This window comes from Hibiscus syriacus, unplaced genomic scaffold (assembly GCF_006381635.1).
Source record: "Hibiscus syriacus cultivar Baekdansim isolate YM2019G1 unplaced genomic scaffold, ASM638163v2 tig00003507_pilon, whole genome shotgun sequence".
NCBI classification, from domain to species: domain Eukaryota; kingdom Viridiplantae; phylum Streptophyta; class Magnoliopsida; order Malvales; family Malvaceae; genus Hibiscus; species Hibiscus syriacus.
The window spans coordinates 984,190-994,840 of NW_024061975.1; the positions used below are offsets into that span (position 1 = coordinate 984,190).

At 32.4% G+C, this 10,651-nt stretch overlaps 2 protein-coding genes across 2 annotated transcripts; both read right to left on the bottom strand.

Annotated features, from left to right (window-relative positions):
• Positions 1-4,679: 4,679 nt before the first annotated feature.
• LOC120178212 (putative pumilio homolog 8, chloroplastic) lies at positions 4,680-5,840 on the bottom strand. Its single transcript, XM_039184141.1, has 3 exons — positions 5,837-5,840; positions 5,556-5,746; positions 4,680-4,847 (listed from the first exon to the last, which is right to left on the bottom strand). Exons 1-3 carry the CDS (start codon positions 5,838-5,840, stop codon positions 4,680-4,682), a joined length of 363 nt encoding a protein of 120 aa, XP_039040072.1.
• A 6-nt stretch (positions 5,841-5,846) lies between these two features.
• LOC120178221 lies at positions 5,847-7,265 on the bottom strand. The gene has a single exon (XM_039184148.1). It carries the CDS (start codon positions 7,263-7,265, stop codon positions 5,847-5,849), a length of 1,419 nt encoding a protein of 472 aa, XP_039040079.1.
• Between the last annotated feature and the right edge of the window lie 3,386 nt (positions 7,266-10,651).

Genomic DNA, 10,651 nt, shown 5'->3' on the forward strand with positions numbered 1-10,651 from the left:
CCAGATTTTTCACTAGTAAACGCACAACTTCACCAACAAAATAAATATCCGAAATCTACAGTACGCAGTTATTCACCAGTTAACCTAACCCGCCTTTTTTTTACCCGCGTTTGGTTTACGAAATGTAATATTACCAGTGGGAATAAAAGATTACAGGAATATGATTACTGAGAATTTTGTATTTTGTGTTTGGTTGGTTTAGCAGGAATATAAGATTACCGTGTTTGGTTAAAAGAATAAAAGATTATTGGAATGTGTATTTGACCAAATTGTCCTTATTATATATTTGTATAATATTATAAATTATAAAATATTTATATATTTTCTTTAAAAAATTAAATTCATAATATTTATATAATTTTTTTACAAAATTAAAAATATAAAAAAGGTTTAATGAAAGGGTAAATTTTTTTTAACCCCTGAACTTCATATAAAATTTTAATTATAGATTTTTTTTGTAAATATAAAATAATTTAAGGATAAATTTGTAATTTAACCTTCGTAGAATTTTTATTATTCAACGACAGAAGAATGATATTTTTGAAAAAAAATAAAAATTTAAGGGCATTTTAGTCCAAAACGTTGGTATTGTTCCAATACCTAAGGGAAGGAAGGTAATGACATTCTCGGTAATATACCCAAAAAATCTACTATTGATAATAAAATATTACCAGAAATAAGATTCCCGACCAACCAAACATGGGAATATGAAATTTCCATCTTATGAGAATCCTATAATCCTTGAACCAAACACCTCCTTAATTCAAAAGACGAGATTTCGGGAATGTAGAGAGAACAAATAGATTAATGAAATTTAATATTTTATTAATTATTAAGAGTTTAAGGACGACGCGTGGCGAGAAGGTGAGAACAACGGCGGAGCTAAAAGGGGCGTGATATCAAAATTCGTGGATGAGAGTGGGGGGGCGATGAGATCCGATCAGTTTCACTTTACGTGATTGGTCCACGTCTTTATAGTTCCTTAATGTCGACACGTGTCCCTAAAATCTTCAGACATGGTTTAGGGCCAACCACTTGTTGGTGGCTTGGTGCTGTTGGTTTTTTTTTTATTCTGCTCGCCCACCTCTCAAGGAGTCATGGTTGCATTGTATTGGATCTGGATGTAAGATTTTATATTAAATATTTAAATATTGAAGATGATATGTTAAAATATTATTTGATTAATCCGGATGATTATAAGTTGTACTATTATCTATTTTAAAGAATTTCAACCATTTGATAATCAATATTTAAATAATTTGTAATCGTTAACGTTTAAACTCGGAACCTCTAACTATAAAAATTATCTTTTTAACCACTAAAATCTCTTAATTTATACTTTGACATGTTAAAAGTTTAGAATGTATCAATCTTTAAAAGATTATATTAAAATTTAGAATATAAAAATTAAATAATTAATATAAAATTTAAAGAAAATATATAAACTGTATAAGAATTTAAAATTTAAAAAGAATGTGGCTGCCCAACACCCCTTACTAGAGAGTATTATATTATTATCAAAATTCCAATTAATTTAGTAAGAGTTGGCAACCTAGAAGATGTTTTGTAAAACCATGCTCTATGGGATGATCGTTTTACCTGCTTTGGTTGAGTTAATTTTTATTTTAAAATTTTAAATTCGAGTCTGACTAAAATTTTTAAACTTGTAGTCAAGTCAAGTTAGATTCATGTTTAAAGTGAAAATTTTGACCTAACCTAATAAAATATTATAATTATATCTTATATTTTTAGGAATGATTGTAATAGTATCTTTTTCTATGTTATTATTTGCCATGGTTTTCAGAACCGGACCGGTTAGCGAATCGGTCATGCTACCAGTTCACTGGTTCAACCGGTCCGATCGGTCGGAAGAACCGGACGACGTCATAATTATTTAAAAACATTAAATAAAAATACCAAAAATATTTAATAAAAAATATTTTTTTATATCACAAGTCATATTCAAAGCAAGTCATAACATATATAAATTAAAAACCATAAAATCAAGTGAAACAAAATGATTCAAATTAACTACAACATAATATTTAAGGTAAAACATATTAAATAATAAATATAATTATATAACTATAATTAAAAAAAATTTGGGGTTAAAAAAATCATAACAAAATGATATTGTTTGGTTTAATTTTTTTTAAAAAACAATCCCACATGGCTAAGAAACATAGAAGAGAATCCTAAAAGTCTAAAGAATAAAAATATGAGAACAAAACAATCTCATATTGCTAAAAAACATAGAAGCGCATCACAACTAACTTCTATAAATAATATAGGTAATTTGGCATTCAAAATCATGGAGCCTTTTGTGAGCATTGAGTGAACTATTTTTTCACTTCAATCAAGCTCGAATTTTAGGTTTCAATCGAGCTTCTAATTTTTTTTTTAGTTTAAGCCTTTTTGAGTTCAAGTTTCAATATTATATTTCGAGTTTGAGTTGAACTTGATAATTTTTATCTTGTGAGTTTGAGTTGAGTTGAGCTTACTTTTAAAGTTTTCAAGTTCGAGTCATCAACAATACTCGAGTTCGACTTGGCTCGTTTAACAAACGACGTTGTTTGGTTTAATTTTTTTTAAAAAAACAAAAATCCCGGCTTTTTCCGGTTTTCAGCCGGTCCGGTTCGAACGGTTCAGCAGTTCTGGCCGGTTCACTAATAGCGGTTCAACCGGTTTAGATTGAACCGGACTAAGCAACGATTCCCGGTTAAAACGGCCGGTCCGGTCCGATTTTCAAAACAGAGTTATTTGCAATTAGGTCCTTATTTAACCTAATAAAAATGAGTTTTGTATATATAGGTCGAATCAGGTGCGAGTTTTAATCCTCAAAATCAGGTCAAGTTTCACGTCAAGTGAAATCCTCCTAAAGCTCAATCAGATACAAGTGTAAGAATTTTATTTTTAAGTCAAATTCGAATGGGCAAAAGTCCGACTCGACCCCTGACTATCCCTAATGCCTATGCAAGCTGTTAAAAATGACATCCACGTTGGGGGAACCCTAACAACTCGTATACATTGTACAATTTTCAAAATAAACAAAGATATTTTGACATCCAATGCATAGAGATAAATAAAGACAACAGAATAATACAATGTTCAAAACTTAAAGCAACTCTGAATCAAAATTGTTTTATTCTTTACACTCTCTTCAGAGAAGATGGGCAACAACACATGTTCACCATTTCCTTTTTATGGTTAAATCCACCAGAACAACAAGTAAAGAAAAAGCATTGCTTCTTACAGCGAGACAAGGGCAATTTACATCACTTCTTCAGAAGCTTTGAGAGAAAATCCTCTTGGAATATGGGCTGTTCCGAGAGATTGCTTTCCGGGATCCAATTGCTTCGACAAGTGAGTTGTGCAGAGGTCCCTGACATAGAAAACAAGAGCCGGATCACCGACAGAGACGCCGAAAGAAACCAATGAGAACATTGGCCCCGTCTCTAATATGAATATTGACCAAGACATGATCCTAATGCGGAATCGAGTTTGCGCTATTGTATGAGCATATATTTTCAACCAAAACAATGTGTTGTACATGTAGCAGGTACTTGGTAGTCGGTACAAAAAAACCAAGTGTGGTTCTCTTTTGCGGTATCGATCATTTTTATTCAGAAAAATAGTGTTAATTGAGGGATCATTGCGTTAATAAAAGGAAGAGTATTGACTTTACAACCTTGGACTCACGGAGAGCGGTTTGCACAACGTAGTTTGCATGCGGATCTTGTAGCAACCGTTCGAAGTGAGTAGCAGAGAGCAATTCACGAATGATTCTTGCCCGGCTCTCGTCATTTAATACAACAAGACACCTTTCAACCACATGACTGCTGAACTTTTGCGACGAGAGGTGCACATAGTTCCCTTTGAATTGAGAAATCAAAGTTGAAGTGGCAGATGGGATTTTTAACTCCAAGATAAACTGAACAACATAATTTCTGCAAAATGAAAAAAACGTAAATCTGCAGTGAAAAGAATGGGATAAATTTTATACCATAACAGAAAAAGTATCTATCATAAACTTCATTACAGGGGCCACTGGTCCCCAATTATACATAATGGACAAACCAGTCTTAGGCCAATGAAGTATTCCACAAATGGTAAAAGAAACAAACCAGATCCCATTTCAACAAATAGAAAAGCTTACACAGTTTCTAAGACTTATTTTTGCCATCGTTTTTGTAATGTAGACAAACAAAAGATGACACCCGTGGACCAAACCAACTGTTTAGGCCACCACGAGGCGCAAAAGAACAAGTTTCCTTGAGATGTCGAAAAAAGGGGAAAGGAAGAAGTGATTCATTAACATTAGTGATAAACATTGAAGGGCCTAGAGATGATAAACATTTGTTTTTGAACTACAATATGAGCACTAGACCACACAAGGACTAAATAGCGAAGGACTACCACCATCCCAGAGTTTTTCCTTCCACGCCTTCTGTATTTATAGTTGACCAATGAGTTTGGCTATTCGGCAAACTAGAAATTCTTATAATTACGTGCATATCTATACATTAAGTTATGTATGTCGAGCTTATCTGTTCTTTTTCCTAGAAAAAACTGAGCTGAGAGCTAAACCATGGGTAAAACTGCATTTCCCTTGTAAAAAAAATTTCCCGAGTGATGGTTGATAATTAATCAATTATAGACTAAGAATATAGTACTAATACTTACCCATATGCGTCCTGTGCAAGAAGAAGCCCATTGGTGGATATTTCTTCAACCAACATTTCTCGATATTCCCCAGTTGAGTGGCTAATGCATCGTTGCAAGACGCAACAGCCATGTTGATGGGTTGCAATATCAACACAGTACTTTGCAGCAGCAACAAAGATAAACTGCCAAAACAGTCAGATGAAAATTGTGAAATATCTGTAGAGGAGAGTAACGAGTCCGGGAAAAAACTGAACAGTCAAAATGAACGAGCACTTGTGCATCATTATCTTAACTGAATTTTAGATAAAACTACCAAGTTACATAGAAGGAAACCCTAATAAATCAAGTAGTTTGGCACCAACTACAACATCTGCAAGAAATAGCTAACAGGCAGCACAATGTACATTGACAGCAAAGATAAACGCAGCACTATTTTGCATCAAGTTTGCATTACTTTTCATGGTTCCAAAGACTAGTTGCTGTTATATTGCCGGATTAATTTTCAGCCCGCTTAAGCTTAAGACATCTAACCCTTTATCAAAAAAGGAAAAAGCATAGTCAGATATTATCGAGGACTGCTAATGTCTTGACTTCAGAGTTCAGAAACCAATTAATGATTAACCGAAGAATGTGACCTCTACAGGGACAGCCCACATGACTTGCAGTTATGAAGCACATGCCTTGCAATGCATTGCCTCGAAAGAGGAAGTAAACAAATGTCCTTGGCTTCTGTCAAACTAAGGCTCAATCTACTTGTGATTAAAGGGATACTATCCATTATGACATGTATTCATGCAGACCTCAAAACAGACATTCCGGTACCGAACTTGTACAAGAAAAATAACACATCATAAATTAATGCTCAGCAACTCAGCATATGGAAGGCATACCTTGTTATCTTCACTACTAAGACATTGCAAGCAACGCAGCACAACATGATTTCCATTAAGGTCCTTTATGAGAGATAGGAACCCAGGCTCAAGGGCAGATATAACCAGTGAAATCTGCTGCTTGGTTTTGAGAGTCTCGATCAACTTTTGAACTACACGAGTGCTAAAAGAATGAAAAACAATGTGAGAACCTGTGGATATGAAAATATTATATACACACACACACACACTCTTATATATATATGTGTGTGTGTGTGTGTGTTGCAATGTGTCAGACATACCCATGAGTGTTCAGAGATATTTGACAAGTTGCCCTGGTTCTTCAGTAACCATTAATAAAATCTGCATTCTCTGTTCTTCATTACATACTTCTAATAACTTCTGCATGAGATAGTTCCCAAAAGGGTTCATCATAAGTTCAACTACATGATCAATGATCTCCTTAAATATTATTCGCACATCCAGTTGGGAACCCTCATCAAATACCCGCTGTAAGAACCGACAGCCATGTTGATCTTTTGCTATTAAGTATATGTATCCATGAGCTTCTGCCAAAGAGTTACACTTTGGTGGCAAAGAGAAATGGCTATATAACTTAGAATTCTCAACATTTCCACGAGCTGCTTCCATTTGAGACCAACCATTCAGTTGTGACCTTCTCTCTTGACGCTCACTCGCACCGATCTCCTGCAGAAAACCCTTGTTTTGCTCCCTTGGACAATCAATTCCCTTATGGACCATATAATTTAAATTCTCCCCTTGAATAATGAAACTATCTTCTCTAGTAAAAGCCTTGAGACCTTCGAGTGGGATTCTAGCATTTGAGTGTCCTCTAGCCATCCCATTGGCTTGTGGCAGCCCACGATGTAGCAGATTTTCGACACTTGCACGAGGGGTTGCTTGAATCAACCTAGGAGAAGCATGACCTCCGTTCCAATTCAGACCGTTTCGTTTTCCATGGACTAAAGCATCGTTCACCGAAAGCTTACTCATAGAAGCCCTTAAGTTCAATACAGAATCTCCATCCTGGTGGTGATAATTACATGTATGTTCCTTTTTCTGCCAAGGAGATCCCATTGCACCACTCCAACAACCCATTCCCTGATCAGAAATCAAACCATCATGGGGAAACGCCATATTCATCCCACCATTGAAATTCAATGGAGCACTCATTGGAACAGTGGGCTGAATTCCTATAAAACCAGGAAACCCCTTCCTTATTCCGTCACCGGCCCTGTACTTCTCAACATTGATCGGATTATTGAGTAGGATCACATCGGATTCGAATGGAAAATCTCTAAAACTGGAATCAACCTTCTCTTGATCATTTCTAATATACATTTTACTACGATTTCTAAACAGACCAAATTCACCAATCAAGCCATCACTAGTACTACTGGCTCTGTCCCTGACAGCCGAATCCATGACCAGTGCAGCGGGCAAGTGCTGCGGCTTAAGGTCTTGTAATGGAGGTGATCCTTTTTCAGAAAACAGACTCGAGGAAGAACCATCCGAGTGTAAAGAGAAACCGCTTACAGGGGAAACACATGTATGCTTATGATAACGACTTGACGTTCCTTCGTACCTAAGGCCATACATGCCATTAAATGACTCATTCACATGATTATCATCACGTTTCTTATGTTGATGATGTGATGTTGCATGAGGGATCTCACCTAACAACATTTCAAACTCCTCATCATCCTGCATGTTTCCTCTCTTCTTCTTCCCGATCTCAGATATTGCTTCCAACACACATAAAAGAGAACACCAAGAAACAATCAAGACGCCCACATCAGATACAAATTTAAAAACACTTAAATAACAAATACCCAGAATGAACTTCGCTCAGATTTTGAAAACAAACATCAACAGAGGAAATGGAAGATTGAAGAGTTGGTGAAAATAATTTAAATTTGGGTTTTGGGTTTTCTTCTTTGAAGAGTTCGTGAAGCATGCTAAGATTGAAGGAGATCACATCACCATACGGTTACTCTAACAACCGTAGAAATATATACATACACTCTCCCTATTCTACTGTCTCACGCCATTAAAGCTGGGCTTGTAGAGAAGAACAAAACAAAACGCTATTTATATTTTGCTCCCATACCCCTCTCAACAACTGTACATATAATATTAAAGCACTATATATGATTTTGAATATAAAACTTATTTACAAATTTATAAATAAACAAAGACTTGATGAAAAAATATTTTTATCTTTAACCTATAGAATGTTCGCATCGATAAAATAAAGGTTTCGTTCTTTTTTAAAAGATTTAAGTTCAAACAAATATGTACGTTGTTTGTGCGTTGTCTATGACAAAAAAAAATATTGTGATCATATATTTACTCATAATTACCTCATATTATTTAAAAAATATATTTTATCTCTTGATCATAACTATTTTTAGTTATTTATTGAGAAATCTATTGTGTTACCGTAAAGTTGAATGTTATTTTTTAGAACACTCGAGTTTGAGTAGTTGTGAAGTATAAGTGAATTGTCAATAGATTACGAAAATTTTAAACAGATAATATTTTATAATCATCTTATATTATTTTAAAAAAATAATTATATTATGAAATAGTTATTATGATTGATGTTTTTATTAAATTTAAATTAATTAAAAATTAATATTTATATTATAATAAAGTCGCATATAAAACTATGAATTTAAGTTAAAATATTAATATTTAATTCAATATAATTTAAAATAATAGGTAAAATTGGTCCAATTTATTGCTTAAAATATCAGGGTCAGTTATTTAGATATATTTCAGTATTTTTCATATTTGCAATGCCTAATTTACTAAATATAACTGCAACTTTTAACTTCCAAAAATAGCCTACTACCATTTTTTTTTTAAAAATGTATTAAATTCGATTTTTTAAAAAAAATCCAAGTGATAAGATTAAGCTACAATATTTTAATAACAAATTAATAAAAAGATAATTATTTTGATAATTAGAATTTAGAATTGATATTAATTTTATTATATAAATTTTAAAATTGTTATTTTTAAAACGTGAATTTAACATAATAAAAATAAGACATGGCATATGCTCGCTGCTCTCTCGGGCTTCTTTCTTTCCAAGTAATTTTTCAGTTGAGCGACCTTTTGGCTACTACTTAAATAGGCAATAAATTATTTAGCCTACGCTCTCACTCGTTTACGTGAAGTACAAGCTCTTACCTATCCATTTTTTAAAGTTTTTCTTTTTTTTTTAAAAAAAAAGATTACAATATATGGGTGTTTTACTGTTTTAGTTATTGAGGTCAATTTAGTTTTACTTTTCAAAAGTTTGGTGAAAAATATTTTTTAAAATGATTTTGAAATATTCAGTTTAAAATTGAAGTGATTAGTATTGTTATTAAGATGTGTTTTAAGAAAATAAATGACTATTTTAAAATTTAAATATGATGTTGTAATCTATATATATATATATATATATATATATATATATATATATATATATATATATTTAAATTTTTAAATATTACTAATATGTAAAAATCAACTTAAATTACCATAGAAATATTTTATAAAAATTATAATGAGGATACGTGTTCTATAAACTATGTAGAATTTTAAGGAAAATATTTAAAAGGTTGATATTTTAGGGTTTTTTAGCCCAATAGGACAAACACATAAATTATTTGAGAATATAGACAAGTAAAAGTTTATTTTAATATCTACGATATTTTCTACAGTGTTTATAGAACCAGTCACTTCAACGTAATGAATTACAATAAAAATGTTTTTTATTTAAACTTATCACCTTAAGATGACAATTCTAATAAAATGTAATGTTTTTATTAAAATTTATAATATCGAGGTAAAAATTTGAATAGAAATATTTTTTTATTAAACTCGTCATCTAAACGAGATAAATTCTATGCATAGTAGGAAATGTTGTAGAAAATAAAACTGTGTGCCCTATTTACACAAAAGAAAATGGGGCTGCCCTGTTGGGCCAAAAAAACCCGTTGTATTTGACAACAGCAATGGCATACAATGGTCTCTTTCATTTTAGACTTGTTAATCAGTTGGATTGGATTAACTATTGTTTAAAATTGGATCATTTAGTTTTAAATTATTTTATCTCTAAGCTATTTAGATTTAAAGCACTAAGAAAAATACGAATTATATAGAGATCCAATATTGGAGCTAAATTTTCAATTCAATTTATTCCATTCGCAAATACCAACGGGTTGTTAATAGATTTCATATTTGAATGATAATCGATAGATTTAATAATATATGACATTTAATTTAAGGCCAAATTACCCATTTAATACATAAATTATCAATTTTAACATGTTTTAATACCTAAACTTTCAATTTTTTTAAAACCATAACGTTAATTTTCATTTTATTGTAACATCTCTCCATTAAAAATTTAACATGTTTAGTATATAAACTATCAATTTTGATCTGTTTTAGTACCTAAACTTTCTTTTTATTCAAATTTAACATAAAATTTTAAACGAGTACTAAAATGAAGCAAAAACTAAAATTTTTAATGGCGGGTGAAACAAAAATTAAAGTTTAGGTGTTAAAACGGGCAAAAATTGATAGTTTAGGTGTTAAAAGTATAATTTACCCTTAATTTAACCTTACCAATTAAAAGAAAAATGAAAATAAAGAAAATAAGCCCAAGCTTGATAGGATATAAATAGTTTGGATTAGTAGTAGTGAGGCTGAGAAACAGACAAGCGGGAAGTTATGGAGAAGATGAGGGCAAAAGAAGCAAATGGCTTCAAATCTAGAATTCTCTACAGAAAGTACTGCTTAACGAGTCATTTTTGTGGACGAAGATACCTTTTTCCCCAAAGCCCCTCACCTCGGAACAAGCCCGAACCATTAAGGTTGCTCTTCATAGCTGAATTCCTAATCTGGGTTTTTGTTAGTAATTTGATCTACAATCAATTAGTTCGGTGGATCAATGGCAGCCTCCATTTCATACTTACTGATGTGGTTGAATGTATGTTCTCCAACAAAGGGTGGAGAGGTTGATGCTGCTGTTTCAGCCCCTTCAGGGAAACGACTGCCTGAGGCCGCCCAAAGGCGGCTGAATTGCGCGCTCTGGA